At 50.8% G+C, this 19,810-nt stretch overlaps 1 protein-coding gene across 2 annotated transcripts in view; it reads left to right on the top strand.

The window, feature by feature from the left end:
* Positions 1-19,810, top strand: part of APPL2 (adaptor protein, phosphotyrosine interacting with PH domain and leucine zipper 2) — a 40,414-nt gene that overhangs the window by 12,636 nt on the left and 7,968 nt on the right. For both annotated transcript variants that reach the window (XM_036237388.1, XM_016127058.2), the window contains exons 3-14: positions 2,082-2,141; positions 2,746-2,817; positions 5,792-5,879; positions 6,959-7,000; positions 7,135-7,193; positions 7,927-8,073; positions 11,826-11,908; positions 15,152-15,310; positions 16,738-16,926; positions 18,258-18,300; positions 18,384-18,440; positions 18,545-18,633. In XM_036237388.1, coding sequence (XP_036093281.1) covers positions 2,082-2,141; positions 2,746-2,817; positions 5,792-5,879; positions 6,959-7,000; positions 7,135-7,193; positions 7,927-8,073; positions 11,826-11,908; positions 15,152-15,310; positions 16,738-16,926; positions 18,258-18,300; positions 18,384-18,440; positions 18,545-18,633 — 1,088 coding nt within the window. The remainder of the gene's footprint in view (positions 1-2,081; positions 2,142-2,745; positions 2,818-5,791; positions 5,880-6,958; positions 7,001-7,134; positions 7,194-7,926; positions 8,074-11,825; positions 11,909-15,151; positions 15,311-16,737; positions 16,927-18,257; positions 18,301-18,383; positions 18,441-18,544; positions 18,634-19,810) is intronic.

Raw genomic sequence — 19,810 nt, 5'->3', positions numbered from 1 at the left:
AAAGCCCTTTTCAGCTCTTATCTTTTAGCAGGACTTGGGATCTTAGAGTAGTGTTTTAAGATCGTGGATTTTAGAATGAGACAGACTTGGATCCGCATCCTAGCCCTGCTACCACATATCTACGTGACCTTGGGCAAGTGGCTTAACCTCTCTGCACCTCAGTTTCTTCATCTGTAAAACTGAGTTAATTGGACTTGCCTTACAGAATTAAATGAGGTAATGCCTGGAGTGCACTTAGGGTGGTGTCTGGCGGGAATTAAGTGCTCTGTTGATGTTAGCTGCTGCCGGGGTGATTCTGTGGGTCTGCAGGTCATGGTTTGCATAGTGCTGACCCAAGGAGATGCCAGGGTCGCTCGAACAAATCCATCTTGAACCCACTGCTGCTAACTCACGAGAGGAATGAGGGATTTTCTGATGTAGCTGAGCCTTTGCCCAGTGAGTGGGTGAAGATCGTTGTTCTCGTGTACTCTGTCTGATAAAGGTGGTCGACAGGCTGCTTCCTGGCCTGTTGCTTCATCCCCATTCAGTCTTTGTATTTTATTGACCCTTGTAGGATCATGATGTTTCCTTGTAGGATTAGGTATTTTTCCCTTCACACCACGATCCCAGGTATTGTTTTAAACTTGGAATTTAGATGAATCTTCTAACCTTGATCATTCATTCATTCATCAAGCATTTTGTTGAGTGCCTGCTGTGTGCTAGAAACTATTGCACGTTCCTATGTACATGTCCAGCAGTGCTTATGGATTCGTTTACTTGCCTCCCTCTTGGCGGCATGGCTGCCAGCTCTGGTTTGTTGTGAAAGGGGTAGCACCCCAGTAGGATGCCAAAGCCAGGAACTTTTATTATATTTGCCTGACTTTATTCTGGGGGAAAAGGGGAGAGAGCCACATTTCAGGATCTGTTGACGCCTGTTCCTTGGGGAAGATGAAGGAAGTCAGGGGACAGGTTGTCCAGTTGTCTGCAAAGGTCCAAAAAAGTGGGATTAGGCTCTGCTGGGTCTTGCAAAGGAGGACCACGAAAAATAAAACTAGTTCCTATAGAGCTCAGGCCTTACCCCTGAAGGAACAGCAAACCCAGGAGAATTAGTAAGTGGAGGCCAAGGCAAGCCAGGGCCTCCTCATGAGCACCAGGTCACACCCAGTGGCCCTGCCCTTCTCTTAGGAATAAGTGCTGAATGTGAAAAGTTTTAACCACGCTCTGGAAATGTAAGACACATCTAGGCTGGGCGCGGTGGGTGGGGGCGGGGAAATGGTGGTGGAAAACTGCGGTGCAGCCTGGGATTAGAGGGATAAATAAGACAAGACGAAAACAGACAGTATCGGCCAGTGGAAAACAGCACAAAACGGGCCTCCCGGGGGCTGCAGCTGTGCTTCTGTGTTACCAGCCTAGTGTTCCACGTTGAGTAGAGTCCGATCATGTCACAGTGCTGCTTAAATCCCCACCGCACTGAGAATAGCGTCTAAATCTGGGCCACGGAGCCCTGCGCGCCCTCGCTCTGCCGCACTGCCAGCCGCGCCCCGCCGCCACCCCCTGCACCCCCCGCTCCAGCTGTTCTCTGCTCGACAGCTCTTCAGACAGGCTGTGCGCTTGTTCCGCGTGGTGGTTCCTCCTTCTAGAGAGCTGTCCCTGTGGCTAACTCCTTGTCCTCGGGGGTCTGCTTAAAACATCTCTTCCTTAGAGACCCTCTGGGTCTTCCTGTCACAGCTCCCTAATGCACCCAGTATTTCCTTTGCAGTTCTCATTATGCTCGTAACTATTTTTTGATGTCTGCGTCCCCAGTGAGCCTTGCGACGACAGGGACATGTCTTTGTTGACCACGTTGTAATTGCTCATTGCATTTGTTTACTGACTGAATGTCCAGAAAGAGCAGTAATTTGTAAATGTTGTGCGCGCGCGTGTGTGTGTGGGGGGCAAGCTTTAACCTTCGAATGTGTTTTGGTCTTGTTTTCCAGATAATTTCCAAATGCAATATTATTGTACACCCATATTATTTTTAAGGGATTCTCTGGGGTGCCATTTTTTAGTGACCGTATGCACACATGGGACAACTCTTACTTGCCTTTCTTTTCTCCCTGCAGAATGAAATGTGTCTGGCCACCCAGCAGCTCTCGAAGCAGTTGTTGGCGTATGAGAAACAGGTAGATGATATTTATGCGGTGTCCAGTGCTGTGCTCAGGACCCTCTTCAGTGGGACTCTTAAAAGCAGTTCTCCAGAGGCATCCGTTAGGGACCGACTTTCCTCCCTCCCTCCCTCCCTTGTAACTTCACCCCTTCCTTCCTCCTTTTTTTTTTTTTTCCCCATACTCCATGTCCATTTTTTTCTTTTTTTTCTTGCCCTTTCCTTTCCCCTGATGAATTCTAACTGGTGATTATCTGAGATTCTGTATGATATACTCTCATTGGCCTACGGAAGTAATCAGCTGCCCTCGAGGGAGGGTTCACAGTCTCCGAGGATCTACAAGTGAATTGACACTAACAATTCCAGGGCATAAACTCAAAGATACCATTATGTCTGGACCGAAGGGTGATGACCAGTGCAGGGGATTTGGGAGGGGCGGTTGGTGCGTCGCTGGGGCAGGGCAAGGGGAGAGCGCTAGTTTTCTGCAGTTAGATGCTCTGACAGCACGTGCTCTTGGGAGACGAAAGGAAGTCGGCGTGGAGGGTGTGTATTGCGGGTGCTGCTGTGGTGCTGAATTCCCCAGCTTTCGGTTAACACCTGGCCCTTTTATTCTTTGGCCTTAGAATTTTGCTCTTGGCAAAGGCGATGAAGAAGTAATTTCTACACTCCACTATTTTTCCAAAGTGGTGGATGAGGTAAGATAGTAACATGGCAAAATTTTACTTGATTCTGGACTTTCATTTATTTTGGCCCACTTTCCATTCTTAGATATCTACTTAAACATCTGAGACGGTATCTCAACTTGTTGGTCGCCCAGGGTTCGTTTCATAAGAAAGGTTGTGTAATATCATATTTGTTTCTGGTTTGAGGGGAAAGGCTTTGCTAATATATGAACAATAGACCAAAAGAAAGATTTTCAAGAATCCAGTTTCCTAAGGAGAGCATATTAGTCTTTCACAGCTGCTGTAATAAATGACAAGTAGGTGGCTTAAAACAACAGAGGTTTATTCTCTCTCAGTTCTGGAAGCCAGAGTGTGAAATGGGGTCGTTGGCAAGGCCCCCATGGCTCTCGGGCAGAGTCCGTGCTCACCTCTTCTGGCTTCTGGTGGCTTTGGGTGTTGAAAATGTGTGTTTGAGTGGGTGGGTATCTATTCAAGAAGAGGAGGAGGATGAATGGAAAATGTAATTAGAGAGGAGCAAAAAGTAAATTTTTTGGAACATGAGGAGAAGAATGTTTGTTTATTAACAGAATAAAGAGCCCAGGAGGAGAAGTGAACACTGCACCCACTGAGGTCATGTTTACTTGGCTAGAAGAGAGTTGCTAAGGGAATGTGGTTGGTTGTCAAAACCCCAGAACCAAGGTTTCCAGTTTAAGATACTGCCTCACCACCAGGCTTTCGTGGGCAGGAACGCTGCTGCTCTTAGTGGGGAGCGAAGCACTCCCAGCGGATGGACGCCCGGAAGCGTGACTTTGCGGGCGGTGTCATGGCTTCCCAGAAGGTAGACCGTGTAGAGTGTCCACACGAGCCTCTTGACACAAAGCAGTTAGCCCCCGTGGGAAGAAAAGGGTAGCTTTTGAGGTCGTTTTCTGTACTTGGGCCTAAACCAGGTTGAAAAAATTTTAAGGCAAGGAATTTGACTCAGAAGTTAAAGAAAAATCCCACTAAAAGTAGAAATTTGCGTGGCTCATATTTAATGGAATGCCTTTGAACCAGGTCTTCTACGCAGGCACCCAGAGATTTCTATCCTTTCACAAAAAGTAAGGTTTCTGGGTCACTTCCTGGGAGAGCGCCTGAGATGGGCGCCGTCGTCGTTAAGGATTCCATTTGCTCGGTGTGAGTCAGGCCCTCTGATCCAAGTGTTTTCTGCTTCATCCTCACAGTAGCCATGCAAGGAAGATGATGGGGTCCCCATTTTCTTTACGACAATACTGAAGTGCCAAGAAGTGATCCATGCTCTCTCCACTCTCCTCAGTGAAGGCCCCATGTTTAGAAATGGTTGTCCCATTCCTCTCAAAAGCCTCAAAGCAAAAAGTTGTTGACACAAACCCTTTAATCCTTGAGAAGTTAGGAAGAAAACAAATAGGAAGGAAATTTGCTATTCCTTAAATGCATAACCATTACAAAGCCACTTAATCTCCCTGAGCCTTGGTTTCTTAATTGGGCTGTTATAAAGAGTCAATTACAGTACGTCAGAGCATTGAGCACGGAGCCAGACATATGGTAGGTGTACTTATTGACTTATATGCAGCTGTTTAGCTGTTAGTAAAAAATATATTTCTTGTTGAAGTTACTCAGGAGAAATCATTAACACATTCCATCCAGATGGCTCATTTTTGGACCTGTCTTCATGCATTCCCAGCTGAATAAGCTGCCATGCTTCGACTTGATTGAAAGACAGGGAGACCATTACCAGCTTGGCCTATAGCTCTTTGCCTGGAAAATCTTTGACCTTAAGCAGGTCTTTAAGTCCATCAAAGCAGCCTCTGCAGGCACAACCTGGAAGGACCGGATCTGAGGATCTGATGGGGGAGGTCTGTGAGCTGAAGCAGGATTCCTGTATGTGGCCATATCACTCACTGCTGGGGAAACTTTGATAACTGATTGCTGAGTGGTTTCCCCTGTTCACCCAGCACCCAGCAGAAATCCTGGGGCATCCTCAGTCATCTCTGAAAGTCTGGGGCTTGGTGAAAGAATCACGTCCACTGTGTTCACTGCTAGTGTCTAGATTGCCAGACATTTGAGGTTTTGGCGGCTTTGTGAGCGTGAGAAACAAACTCTGTGTCCCAGGCTGTGTAGTGGGGAGAGCATGGGTTTTGGATCTCAGGAGCCCACGACTGAAATCCTAGCCGTGCTGCTTATTTGCTCTCTGGATTTGGAGACTTCCTTGCCTGTCCGTAAAATGGGGATAATAAATGGTACCTAACTCACAGAGCGGGCGAGAACTAAATGATGCAAAGCGCATAAAGCTGGCATACAAAATGTCCTCCAAAACGGTAGTGCCGGTGGGAATAACTCATTTCTCCTAGACCATTGTCAAAGACAGGATTTAGTGAGGTCTGGAGGTAGAAGGGGAGGGAAGGAAGAATCAAGAGCGGTTAAAGTATCTGGTGAGAGGGATCACATTTGAATATACAGGCGTCTTGCTCTTAGAACAGTCACTTTTCTAAAGAGCAGAGGCCTGAAATCTAGGGAGTTGTTTCAGCAGGGAGTGTCCTCTCTCCAGAGTAACTCCCAGGCCCGCAGCCCGCAGTGGTTCTCAGCAGGCCTGTCTTTCAAGTGTGACTTCAGCCCCCTCTGAGAGTGAGGGCTCCCAGTGGCCTGGTCAGATACCCACCTGTGCTGAGCTTCAAAGCATTCTCTTTCCCCAGGAGGGCATGACTTAGATTGAAAACACAGAACCAGAGTTTGCACAGTAAACAAACAATAACTGTGGACTCCTTTAGAAAACCTAACCTAACCAGTCAGTTGGAACCTCGCATTTAGTTTTTAATACCTCTAGGCCTTTATCATTCACTGCTTTATGAAGGGTTTTTATTGGCTAAGGAAGTGTAACTGAGCTCTTTAACCACCCAGGTGTTCAGCGCGATTGATTCTTGGTGAAATAAGACAGCTTCAGTAATAGTGGATATGAATTTCTTTAATAGAAATTTATTTCTCTTTCTTTCAGCTTAACGTTCTCCATACAGAGCTGGCTAAACAGTTGGCAGACACAATGGTTCTACCCATAATACAGTTTCGAGAAAAGGATCTCACAGGTAAAGTAACTGAGCTCAGTGCCAATTACCTTCAAAATATTGATTCATTTAATAGTAATTCCTACTGCACTAGTTTCTTTAAATGTGTGGCTCACTGAGAAACGCCCTTTCTTTTTGCGCAGTTTAATTTAGCTAACTTTTATTGAATCCCCATTGCTTTTGGTTTACCCAAAGGAGGTCCCAGGCTAATAAAACAGTCCTGGAAACAGACGATTGTAGTATCATGTGAGGAGGGCAGCAGGGCAGAGATGTTCAGGGAATAGCAGCAGTACAGACAGGCTTCATGACTCTTTAGAGGTTAAAGTACCAGGGAAGGCTTCCTGGAGAGGATGAGCTCTAAGCTGGGTTTTAAGAGAGGAGTTAGTGTTTACCAAAGACAAAGATGGAAAGGCTCCTGATTGGGAGCATTTGTAAGGGCACACTGTTCTTGGGGAACTGTGAATGCTTTGGAGTGTAAAGTGGGGGGCTTGGAGAGGACAGGGAGGTGTGGGACCCATGCTTTATCCATGAGACTCTAGGGGAGCAGCTGTGAACCAGAGGACAGGGCCTCTGTTCTCCTGGAGCTCACCTAGTCACCCTTTTGGACTAATTTTTTTTTCTCCTACTAAAATAAAAACTTTGGAATAATTTTGTAACTCTTTGAAATCAAGGAGTCAAAAAATGAATATAACAAGGAGCAGGTAATCTTGAAAAACTAGTCAACGTTACAAAAAAAAGGAATCCAAATATTCTAGTCCTTTTGTTTCTGATTTCTGTAGAAAATATTCATTGCTTAGAGATTAAAGAATTGTATTTTTTATGTCAGTATTTCAGAACACTGATATAAAAAATGTTGACCAAAACCTCTAAACCTGAGTACTAAAAGATCTCAGTATAGTACTACTTCTTTAGAATTATAACACAGGCTCCAGTGAGGCTGGGATTCCCAGCCGCCCCACGAGGCCCGGGCCCCTGCGGGGTTCCCGCAGAGCCTGCCCCCTTCCACACATACACCTTTTATTTTCCTGGGAAAGTATAGAGCTCTGGGTTGACTTGTTTTATTTTCCTTTGCTCTAAGATGTTTCTTTTCTCTTGTTCAGAAGTAAGCACTTTAAAGGACCTTTTTGGACTCGCCAGCAGTGGTAGGCATCCTCTCCATTCTTGGTGTGCGGTTTTAGTGATGCCCGTGGGTTTACTGTGTCTGTGGGCAGAGACGCTGAATGGATGTTCTAGTCTTTTAACCCATCCGGGGACTAAAATGTCTCTTTACTTTTAGAGCACGACCTCTCAATGGCAAAATATAGCAGGCTTCCTAAAAAAAAGGAGAACGAAAAGGTAAGAAGACCTGCCTTCCATGTGGGTTTTCACTTCATTTAAAGTCCTTTCGTGTCTTCCCATTGTGAATTTGTGGCACTCAGAGTGTCGTGATGAATGTCGTCTTTTTCCCTATACATGGATTTTTACATTATTTATTCTGAATCCGATACATAGATTTCCACTTCCCAGTGCCAGCTTTTCAAACTGGTTTTCAAACACCAATCTGGAACCATTGTAAAATTGTAAAATTATAATCATATGATGGTTTTAACTTAAGCTCGGGACTTCACGTGATTATCTGAGTCATATACACTCAGGCACTTGAACTCTTTGCCCTGGATATTGACCCTGGTACTTTAACCCAGGCTTCCCAGCTTTTTTGCGACTTTAAATAATATTTTTCTAGGCACATAACTTGTATTTCTGTGGCATAATTTCCTTCGGATGCAGTGTTCGTGGCTCTCAGTGCCTCTTCTGCCAGTCGTTTTCCTAAAGGGTCACAGTGCCGTGTAGTGCTACCGCAGAGAGTTCTGGCTTCACCCCAGGGCAGCCTCCCCAACGCCGAGATGCTGTTACTTTGATGCTTTAAATTTGGATTTCTTAAAACACGAGGTAGAATCTGATCTAGATCTCATTCTGTTTGTTACAAAAAATGGTTCTCACGTCGAAACAAACGTGTTTTGAAGTTGCATGCTCTCGCAGGACTGCCACGTCCAGCAGAGGTGACGTTTTCCTCTCGCCTCGTAATCAGGTGAAGACCGAAGTTGTGAAGGAGGTGGTGGCCGCCCGGCGGAAGCAGCACCTGTCGTCCCTCCAGTACTACTGCGCCCTCAACGCTCTGCAGTACAGGAAGCGCGTGGCCATGATGGAGCCCATGATGGGCTTCGCGCACGGACAGGTAGGGCAGCCCGTCCCGGAGGCGCAGGCCTGAGCCAGCTGTGGAGGACAGCATGGCTTTCTGCTAAGGTAGCAGAGGACAAGCCAAGGCATCAGCAGAGAAAGGAACACAAATGCACACCCTCCCTGGAAACTCGCCGAGTGAGACTCGGCACTTGGAGTGCGTCCAGTTGGGCTGGATCGCCGTTCGCAAGACTCGTTAGGCTGAACGTGCAGGAAACGAGGGCCTCGATCCCACGCCTCCCGTGGGGAGGAGCTGGCGTGGCCCTTTGTCTCTGATCCAAGTGCAAGCCGGGCCTGGCCCGATTTCCTGAGAAGCAGTGGGCTGGTCGGTCGGTAGGGCCAGGCTTACAGCCCAGGACGCCACACATTCCTTCGCTGCTCTGTGTGGTGAGGTCACCCTGAGCTGGGCTGTTGTCAGAGGCTCCGTCGCCGAGGTTGTTGCCAGCACCTCGGCGTCTGGGGCGTGGGGAACGTTGTCAGTCCTCGATGGCATCTCCGTAGGGTGTGTGTGTTTGGTTCTCGCCCCAGCCGGGGGTCCGCGGAACATCTGCAGGGAGCCTCTGGTTTCAGTTTGGGGCCCAGCCGTGCGTCACCAGCCTGGCAGGGGCAGGAGTGAGCAAGTGTGAGTGTGAGGCGAGCGGCACCGCCCGTCACCCTCCATCGCTGCCCTGCCGTAGCCCCACTTAACGCTGACTCCAAGGCTCGCTCCAGCATGTGGCAGACGCAGCCAGGAACCTGCCCTCGGTCGACGAGCTAGGAACAGAAAGGGATGTGAGGGAACAAAATGTCGAGGAGAAAACCGTCAGCAACTTTTTAAAAAGCCCACATGCGAACACCTATTAGTTTTATAATACATTTTAAAAATACATATATTTCAAAAAATATATAACAGTTCCATTCAGAGAAAAGGGCAATGAGTGTGGATCTCTAAACATGCAAGTCCAGTTGTCTGGCATCTGATATGGTGGCTGCGTTGTTGAATGATGAAGCCACCGAAGTCAGCTTTTGCCTTCAGAGGTAATGTTTAAGTAGAGCGATATAATCTTCCCGTGTCATCTGAGTGAAGCTGGGTTAAGCCCAAAATGAGCGCTGCCCAGCTGTGGGCTCCAGCCTCAGCGAACCCGGGGGAGCCGGCCAGCTGCCGCACGCTGGCACGTGCGCCCACACGCGTGTCCTGGCTCGCCATGTCCGCCCCCCCCCCTCCATTAAGTGCTGCTCTGCCCTGGCAAACGTCCCAGCTCCGTTAGGGAATGCCGGTTTTCCCTTTGCTCTCCTCTCTCTCACCTCCGCTCACGCCTGTCCTCCCCGGACGGACAGCCCTGCCTCTGGGGCAGTGATCCCTGCTCATTAGAGGCCCAGGGTCAGGGACAGGCTCAGAAGGGCAGCAGGCCTGATCGGTCAGCGCTTGAGGAGCCCGGTTAGTTGGGAGGACCCTGAAAGATCGAAAGGATGGGCTTGATACCGGCTGATTTCACCCTTTTTCACGGCCAAGGACTACACCGCTTCCCCCAGGCTGGACTTTTTAAGCGAGAGGAGACGGGTGCAGTAGCTCAGGTGCCGCCCCGCGCCTCAGGAAGCAGAACAGAGTGCACTGTTGTTGTCAGGTGGCGGCAGCGTCATTGTTGAGGACTGAGGATGACACGTCTCATTCTTCATGCGAAGAACATCCAGGTTTCAGGACGTAATGAGCACATAGTTCCTCACCCTGCAGACCTGTTAATCCCAATGAAAACCAGTTCCTTTTCTTGGACCAGGCTGTCACCGAACCCCAGGAATCTTTGGACGGTTCCGAAGCATTCGCTCTCCTTGTGCCTCCTCAGCCTTTTTAAATCTGTCATCGAGCATCCGCCCTTGTTAGTGGATGATCGTATGACCTTTGTCCTTCCCACTGCTCACGAAGGCATGTGAACTTTGGTCTTTGGATGCTGTGTTCCACTGAGTCAGATTTTCACCCTACCTTAGTGGAGGTGTTTGACTCCATTTCTGCCTTCTTCCCCGGCCCTTGTTAAGCAGGTTTTCAATTAAGTCATGATTTAGTCCTCATGCCTGCAAACTGAGGTTTTGTAATCTGTGTACAGGTTAATGAGAGCACACAAATGAACTCTGGTGTAGTAATGACAGGGTAAGTAGCATGCGATGTGGCTGTAGAAGTCAGTATCTTATCCCTTCCTTCTATCCACCCATTCATCAGGTTTTGTCAGGGATTACGTGAGCCCCTGCCCTAGGAGCTTAGAGGATAGTAGGGAAGCTAAGACATGGACTTAGTGCATAAATTCCAAGTTCAGGGAGGAGAGAGGAAAAGCCACCATGACGTTGTACCCTGAGAAATGCAGATGCTCGTTTAACAGATTTCGAGATTTGACACTATGAGGATTCAAAGTGGCATTTACAGTGTTCATCTCTGTAGGATTCAGACATCATGGCGCCAGAACATCCCCCCGTGTGTATTACCCGGCATTAGGGTAATTCTGACCATCATCTGTTTTTGTGCTGTTAAGAGTAAGGACATGGGTGTCCCAGCCTGTCACAACTGCCCTGACGGCACCCACTAGCCTCCTCAGGGTGAGAGGTCAGCATCTGCGCCTCGCACCCAGGGCGAGGGCTGCTTCCAGAGCAGACAGATGAGCTGGGCAGTGTGTAGACACCACCCGTGTCCAAGCCGAATGTCTTCTCTCTCCAGGGCCTGAGTTTGCAGCTCTTACCTCTCCACACTCAGGCGTGTAAAGTGGAGTAGTTCATACTTATATGCAGAGTCTTTAAATCCCCGTCCATAAAAAGAAATGGAAACGTGAGCTTTGCAGGGCAGGGTGATCGCAGATGTCAGTAAAGCACCATGTGGCCCTCCCCCTCTTTTTCCCTTGCCCCTGCCCTGCAGGGTCTGTCAGGGGACCCACGCTTTCTGGGAAGTAATACCCAGGAGTCACGAAGTAAGGGATTCCTTCTGCTGGTCCCCAGAAGCCAGCAGCTGCAGCTCCATTCAAATTGTACAGTTCTCGGGTCTCTCAGGGTCTCTCAGGGCCACCCTCCCTGGGGGTCAGAGGGAGCATCCGCCACAGCGTGGGGGCGGAGGGCCTTGCCGGTGTTGGGCAGCCATGCAGCGCCAGGGCCCTTCGTGTGCACAGCCCCTGTCAGTTGACCTTAGGGTTTGACGAGCCTTCTAAGGGCCTTCAGATATTTTCTCCCTGGAATTTCGCAGCCAGGTCACCGGCATCCAGCCTTGTGTTCAGAGCTGCAGGCGGGTTAGTGACCAGGGTCCGTCAGGAGGTGGCCCTCGCTTCTCCGAGAACCTCATTCATGCCGTTTGTTTCTTTTTGGTGCCGTGCATGTCATTCGTCACACACGGCTTTAACCTCTAGAGATGCAGAGGTGAATAAGACCTAATCCTTGCCCTCAGGAAACCCGGTATCTAGAATTCATACAGGAAAAAGGCTGCTGATGAAGATAATCAGAAGTAATTACCAGGAGTAATTATTGATGCACCTGGTAGCACCAGGCGCTCAAGTTATGTTATCCTTGATCTTTACAGCCTTTGAGCAAGATAGCAGGTTTCACCACCCCCTTTCTGCAGACGCCCCCGGGGCTGTGGGAGTAAGTCGGTTGGCATGGCGGCTGGTGGAGTGGGTGCGGCAGGCGAGGAGGGGCCCGGCCAGCCAGCGACCTGCCCCATGCCGTCTGTCAGTCTCACACCTGTTAACTTCATCGATTACCTTTCCTACATGATTTTCACGTGATCATAATTATATCTTTCAGATTAACTTTTTTAAGAAGGGAGCGGAGATGTTTTCCCGAAGTATGGACAGCTTTTTATCTTCCGTTGCAGACATGGTTCACAGGTAATGCTGGGCTCCCGACTGGATCTTGTGTGCCTTTCGCTCTCCTGCCGAGTCAGGCCCTCTGGGATGTGGGGGACGTTCTGGCTGCAGAGGGTCTCACGGGGCTTCCGTCCACAACCTGAACCCTCAGAAACAGTGTCATCTTCTTAGCTACTGGTATTTGTGAATATTGTGATGAAAAAGTAACGATTTTTGCAGTTCCTGGCTTGTGTGGAGCCCAGAGGCCTCTCCACTACATTAAAAGGTTGTATGTAAATGAAAGACTAAAACGTCCACTGGGGTACTCCCCGGTCAAGTCCAAGGTCCTGTTCTCAGGGCGTTCTCATGTCAACATGAGTCTGCGTCGCTTTAGACTGGGCGGCGGAAGAGTGCCTTTTTTTTCCCCCCTTTGAGAACCGATGAGGTCAGCAGCCAGCAGTGCTACAGCTTTTCAGGAAACCAGTCATCACATTCATTTATAATGAATGAAAGAGGCATTAAACCTGTTTGGAATTAATCTAACAAACCGCAGTTCAGCCTTGCGGATGCTGATTTTTAAAACTACATCACCTCGTCAGCCCGTCCTGGGCCGACTGATGCCGTGGCCGCCCTGCCTCCCTTCACGCCCGTCATCGGCGTCCGCGACGCTGAGCTCAGAGGACGTGTCCCGGTACCTCCAAGCGCCAGGCTTATTTCGTAAAGAAATAAGAGACACGGTTCCTTGAGTACTTTTCACAATTTCTGAGGTGTAGAAATATGTCTTTGTGTGTGCATATATAAATTTGAAAAATTCACACAGTGGAAGTATGAGTATAGGAATTTATTGTGTGAGAAAATGAAGGGAATGTTGCTCATTTTCTTGAGGGTGTCGCATTTCATCGTACCCCATGAAGGCCAAGCAGTGGAATTTATTTAGGCAGAAGGCTACCTAGAATGCTCTGGAAATAATGAATCCCAAGAACCAGTGGCGAGCATTGCCAGCACGAGAGAGGTGTGCCTCATGAGAGCACACGCTCCTCCCTGGGGGTCAGAGGGTTTTTTCTCTGTTCGCTGGCAGCAGTGAGTGATGCAGGTTAGATTTACAATTACGCTGGAAAGCGATTTGTGAAATCCGAGTTCAGTTTCTTGCCTTTTAACTTGATTATTAGCCCCTGGGATGTTAGGAGAGAGTAAAAAGAAGGGAAGCTATTACATTTTCACTTTGTAACAGTACCCTCTCTCCCTCCTCTCTCTTTCGCCATCCTGCTTAGAACTCCATGGCTTTCTGTGTTTCTGGGAGAACCATCTGAGTTCAAATGTCAGATGCTAGACTGTTTCATTACTGGTTGGCAGGACACTTGTGCCCACTTTCGAGATGCCACGGTATACACTTCCTGTGGATCCTGCACCCTGTGTCCTCCCTCCTTGTCAGCATTCTCGTGAGCCGTTATCAGGCCAACCAGAGTGTGGCGCCCGCCATTCCAGCAGTCGGGGCGTAGGGCGTGAAGCCCTGGCTCCCCGGCCTCCTGTCAAGGGCCGGGCCTAGTTCTCAGTCGTCCCTCTGCTGCCTCACAAGGCATATATCGTGACAAGGGCAACAGGCAGCGGGCAGGGCTCCCAGCTGAACCTGGAAGCACTTGAACCTTGTGGTTCAAACAGCTAAAGCATTCGGGTCGGGGATTCTAATTTCCCGATCGCTTCGGTCTTACAGTGGCGCGTAGGTAAATGCCGCCACCGCTCTCCGACCCGGAGGTGGTTTTGCTGCTGCGTGGCGGTGTGCCGGCCGCCCGCCCAGAGAGGCCGAGGAGCAGAGTGTGGTGCAGGCGCCAGCGCCCTGCGTTGGTCCTGGGAGGCGGCTGCCTGGTGCCCCTTCGTGTCCGCTGCGGGAGGATCCAGAACCGGCCTAAACCCGGACAGTGGCGTTTCGAACCACCCCACGAAGCCGGGGGTTCTTTGCCTCGCTAACTCAGGGATAAATTTCCACCTTTTTTCTTGGCTCCTTCTGCTTCTCATATACATGTTTGTTTGTTTGTTTTTAATTAAATGAAACATGCTTTTGACTTTGGAGAGAACCAGTCGAAAGCAGTCACTTTTCTACCCTGCTCCTGGGAGCCTCGGACTGGGCGCTCAGAGGCTTTGGGCTGCAGTCTGTGTGGGCGGCGGAGGGGCAGTCAGCGAGAGCTCCCCGAGTGTGTGCGGATGTCTCGTGGGTGCACACGAGTGTGCTTCCCGGGAACGCGTCCTCACCTTTCATCGGGCCTTCACAGGTTCCTCACACACAAAAGCTTGAGAGCCTGAGCGGTTCCGTGGCCCTTCGGCTCCTTCGCTCCCTCTCCGTACCGCGCGGCTTGTTTTCTCACGTCCTCCTCAGCCTCGGCAACGACAGCCTAAGCCGGTGACGTTTGTTCTTCAGCCGGCCTGTCCTAAAGCCACCGGTGGTGGAGTCCCCGTCGTTCCACTCAAATGTCAGAATAGCCAAAACTGACTGAGGTCGACTGCTTAACGAGAGACAGTTAGACGAGACAGACAGTGGGCACTGCATCTCCAAGAGGAGGACACGGAACGCATGACCTTAACCGCTTAGACGCCGGGCAGCCGGCCCCGCCCCCGCCCCCGGGGCTCCTTCCGATGTTAGCATCTGTCATCAGTCTTGTCTCCTTAACACAGTGGACAGGCGGAGCAGCACCTCCCGAGCCTGCTTTCGTAGAAGGATGCGCCACGTTGGCAGCTTGTGTTCAGGACTTTCTAACCAAGACGGTCACCACCAGGTGGGCAGTCGTATGGCTGTCGTAGAAGGAACAGCATTGCCCGGGCTCTGGTCGCACCTTGGTGCCACTCCCTGGCCATGTTCCTGTCTCCAGTGGCCCTCCCCCCGGCTGCCGCCTAAACCGAGGTGGTGGTGGGGGGGCGGGGACAGCGGAACAGGGACAATTGCTGGTTCCTTCTCACTCTTCTGGCACTTTTACTGACCACCTGTGCATGCGGCCACTGAGAAATGTGCTGATACAAATTTCTCCTAAAATTTGCATCCACAGTTCTGGATAGGACTTTGTCAGCAGAGAAACTGTTCTGTATGTTCCGATTTAAAACAGCAGCATGTCATGTAAACACTCAGAGTAACGTAACTTGAGTCCTGGGATCTCCAGCTCCCAGGACCTAAGTCTGGGTGGAGAGCCGCGGCTCCCTTTGTGAGGCAGGAAGCCCTGGGGGGCAGCTCCGCCAGCCAGCGCTCAGCCTGCAGGGTTGGCCGGTGATGGGGGCTGACCTGGCCCCTTCTGTCTTAAGCATTCAGGGGGAACTGGAAGCCGAAGCAGACGCGATGCGCGCATCCCAGCAAGAGCTGCTGTCTGTCGACGAATCTGTTTACACTCCAGACTTCGATGTGGCCACACCCCGGAGCAACAGGGGCCTCGTCCAGAAGGCTGGTTACCTTAATCTTAGAACGTGAGAATGCCATCACCTGCCCCTCTTTCTGACATGTTTTCCCTGGGAGCGACCGAAGAGCATCTAAGTGCCCCATTCAAGGGTGAGGGTGGGTGAGATCCGGAAGAACTCCCACCATAGCTTCCCTCCCACTTGGGACCCAGGAGGCCTCAGCCCAGGTCCCAGACTGCACTGGGGGACAGGCTGGAGACAGGCATGTGAGAACAGTGCGTAGACTCCAGGACAGCATAGGCCACCCTGTCCCTGGTCACCGTGGCCATTTGTAGGTAGGCCACTCTTAACTGTCATCATCCTGGACTGTTGAGTTCTCCCACCTGGGCCCCTGACAGCAGACAGCAGTGTGCCAGAGACCCACCACCCAGACAGAGGCTGAGGGCCAAGATGCTTTCAGTCATCTAGGTCCCGAGAGGTGGAATCCCGTACTTAACACGTGAGTCTTTAAACGTCCACTTTAATTAAAGAAATGATCAGGTGTGACTGTGTCTAAGAGCAGAGGGAGGCTGCTGTCAGGTGTAGGGAGACTGAGCTGGTTGGTGTCAGACTCTGTGGCTGGGCTGGACCTCGAGTGCTTCATCTGTAAAACAGCTGATAATTGCACCTGCTTCGTAAAGGGATAGAATGAGGTAATTCCTAGTAGGTAGTGAGCGTTCAGATGTTGGCTGTTATCCTCTTTTGGCAATTATAATTAATGAGGCGCGATCCCTAGTGCCTTGCACATGGTCACTACTCAGTAAAAACTGAATCAAGTAAACGTGTTTCCTCTCTCCCAAGCGGAGGGTCTGCGGAGAGGAACGGCCAGCTGTTTTCTTGCTGAGGGAGTGCTCTCCAGAGGTCTGTAAGCTTGGTGATCACAAGCCAGATGTCTCCCTTAGTTCTGTACAGATAGGAGACTCCACAGGGTTCTAGTGTTATTTGCCAGGAACTGGATTTTCAAACTGTTATAAAAACAGCCCACAAAACAGTAACATCCAGATGGAGCAAAACCCAACCTGGTAAAAGCCCCTGGATTTGGGGGGCCGACGACCCGGGTGACGCTAGCTAGAGCAAGAGCACTTTGGCTCCACGTCTTAGAGAAATGATCGCCCAGGTTTTCAGTCCCCGATGGTGATGGCCTAGTTCTCTTTTCAGATATGGGGTTCAGATGCCAGAGTCTGGCTGCTGTGGGGGTAGGCACATCCCACCCCCATCCTGGAGTTGGTCCCCTCAGGACGAGCACCCCCATGAGCAGGGGCCATGCCCTCCCAGGTGCTTCAAGCCGAATCGCACCTCTTCTGCCCTCTTTGCTCTTGATTTATTTTCAAAGCAGTTTTGCTTTATATAAAGAAACACAGTGTCTCTAAATCGTCACTGGTACCCCTAAGGGGGCAGAACTGGGGTGCCACATGGCTTCCTGGTACTAATGGGCTTTTCAAACACAATTCTTACAGTAAAACAGGGCTGGTCACCACTACCTGGGAGAGACTGTACTTCTTCACCCAAGGCGGGAATCTCATGTGTCAGCCCAGGGGAGCCGTGGCTGGAGGTTTGATCCAGGACCTGGACAACTGCTCCGTGATGGCCGTGGACTGTGAAGACCGACGATACTGCTTCCAGATCACCACCCCCAACGGAAAATCGTACGTCACGTGGATTTCCGTGGGGGGAGAGCAGGTGCAGCAGCTCAGCCCTGCCGGGGGCCTCCGCGCTCACGCCTGCTGCCCGCCCCCCGTGGCAGCGGCCCGTTCCGGGTGGTGCTGGCCTTTGGGGAGGAGGACTTTGTGTTCTCTGTAAGCCAGCACAGGTGACCCATGTGGGGTCCAGCCCGTGGAGGAGGCCCAGTGAGGATTTGCCGTGCGGCTTAGACATGACCTGGGTGTGTGAGATAGCGACAGTGGTGGCCGTGTGTCGGCACAGGGTCTCAGAGGAGGCTGCAGCCGCCCCTCGCCTGTCCCCAGACGAGCACTTGGGCTTGCGCTGTGGGCAGGGATGGGAAGGAGAGTGAGTTAAGGAGGACCCACTGGGGTCCGCTTTCCTAGCTTAAACGGGCCATGTGCACAGCGTCATTCCTTAACACGCTGTCCCCAGCCCTCGGGGGCCCCGATGGCAGCTCTGTAGTCGTTGACAGTGGATCCCATCCCAGCAGGACTCCTGGCTTAGAGCAGCGGTTTCAGACGGTGCTCCAGGGAGCTCAGAGCCCCCTGAGGTGCCCCGGACCTCCCGTGCCCGGGGGGACAGCAGTGGCCCCCTCCGTCAGTCAGTTAGCTTTCTCCGTTGGGGTCCTCAGTTGACACCATTTGAGCAGCAGCGTGTTCGGGAGGCGTGGGCCGGTGCCGGTGTGGGGCTGCAGGACCGGCCGGCAGTGGTAGACGTCACCCTTCCTCCCTCAGTGATGGGAAGTGAGCCGCGCCTGAAGATGCCAGCATTCTAGTCGTGGTCCAGGCAGTCACTTTGCTCCACTGGGCCTCGGTTCCCTCGGGTGTGAAGTAGGGATGAGATCCACCTTCCCTGCCTCCCACAGATGAGATGAGGAACGAAGGAACTAGCAGACGCGGAGTCCCTTCCCAAGGGTCGGGCAGTATTGTTTGTATCCCTGCCCTCCCTCTGCAGATCTTCCAATTTGGGGGGAAGAGTGGGATGGCTGCTAACTCCTCCTTTGCTGTGGCGGGGAGGGGCGGCTGGGCCGGAGTCCTGATTGCCGTGGATCATCTTAGAGGGGCCAACAAGGTGGTCAGCACTTTGGGTTAGTAGATTTGGGCTAGTAGGTCTGAACCGAGCCCGCTCATTTTATAGACGAGAAAGCGGAGGCCCGGGGAAAGGAAGCGTTTGTCCAAGGCCTCATAGTGAGTGAGCGGCAGAAGCAGACCCATTTTCTTTCCTTCCCCTGTCCTGGCCCTTTCCTGTCAGGACCCCAGCTCAGTTCAGTTTACGTAGAATGACCCTCAGTCACCGAGATGCATTTTTATTTCAGGGGAATAATCCTCCAGGCAGAAAGCAGAAAGGAGAATGAAGAGGTAAGGATTTCATTTGTTTCACTTCCTTGTCAGCACAGTGGGTGACTGAGATTCAGTGGGTTTTTTTTTAATGTCCTCTACAGTGGATATGTGCAATCAACAACATCTCCAGACAGATCTACCTGACCGACAACCCCGAGGTAACAAGCAGCGCCCCCCGCCCCCGCCGCCCCCTGTCAGTATCCTCAGTCTGGGGGCAGTATCCACCTCCTGAGACCGAGCGTGTCTTCCTGTGGACTTTTAGGCGGTCGCCATCAAGTTGAATCAGACAGCTCTCCAAGCAGTGACTCCCATTACAAGTTTTGGAAAAAAACAAGAAAGCTCGTGCCCCAGGTAACTAAAGGACAAAAGAAAAGTAGCTTTTGTGGAGCCAAACTATGTATTAGGAATCTGACACAAGTCATTTCATTCTCACAAGCCACACCCGGGGTGGGGGGGCGTTCAGCCCTATTCTATAGAAGCGGTAAGTCTGGCCACGAAGGTTAAATATTTTCCCAGGTTCACACCACAGGTGAGGGGCAGAGCCTGATTCACACCTTTCTGATCTCAACGTCCACACTGTACTGTGCCGTGGCCCCTGAGCAAACAGGGCTGGCAGTGAGGGCTCAGCTGGTCAGGAGTTCCCCCCCCCCCCCCCACATTTTCTACGAGCTTCAGCACTTCTGGAGCCAAAACACACATTTTAAAGAAGCTGCAAAGTCACCTTGTATGTGCCCATGTTACTACCCAGACTTTATCTGCACGTATTTTGATGTTTTCATGCTGTTCCATTTTTTATTGAATATTTAGATTGTCTCTCATTTGCTGTTATCATTTATAGTGATCGTTTTCATGGATGTAGCTTTTCTCATTTTGAATATCACCTTAGAGTTTGTTCAGGAATCTCACCTTTTTGTCTTAATGGGAGTTTCCATTTGGTTAAATAATAGAGCTATATTATTTATCATGCCAATGAAAACCTATCAAATGGTAAATGAAAATTATGACTATATTTGGTATCCTTCTTTTAGTGGCCCATAGAGCCCTGCTAAGTGTTTGACAGGTATTACCTGGTGACTCCAGAGGAGAGTCATCAGGAAGATCGGAGCGGTTAAGTAACTGCGTGTGGGGCCAGAGTTTGCACGCTGCACAGGGAGCATGAGCAGTAGACAATAAGGTCAGAAAGGAGATTTGAGCCCAAATGTGACAGAATTAGGTGCCCTGCCTAGGAGGTGCGGGCAGCGGAGCAGAGCTGAAGGCGTTGAGAAAACGGGCAGCATAATGGGAACCAGTACAGCTCCAGAGGCGCAGAGGACAAGACTGCCCCTGCGTCTCGAGTGCAGAGGGGGCAGCAGGTCAGCCTGGCCTTGGAAGCTCTCGTGGATGAACAGGAGTTCGAAGTGGCCTTTGAAGTATGGGAGAGCTGAGCGGCAGAGCTGGGATGGAGTCAGACGGGGAGGAAAGCACAGGGCGCGTTTGCTGCCGCTCTGGTGGAGGGAGTGTGGAGGGAGGGGGAAGGAGGCGCTCAGGA

Source organism: Rousettus aegyptiacus, unplaced genomic scaffold, assembly GCF_014176215.1.
Source record: "Rousettus aegyptiacus isolate mRouAeg1 unplaced genomic scaffold, mRouAeg1.p scaffold_m13_p_2, whole genome shotgun sequence".
In the NCBI taxonomy this organism is placed as follows: domain Eukaryota; kingdom Metazoa; phylum Chordata; class Mammalia; order Chiroptera; family Pteropodidae; genus Rousettus; species Rousettus aegyptiacus.
The sequence above is the reverse complement of the archived record's forward strand: the minus strand, read 5'-3'. Positions and strand labels throughout refer to the sequence as shown.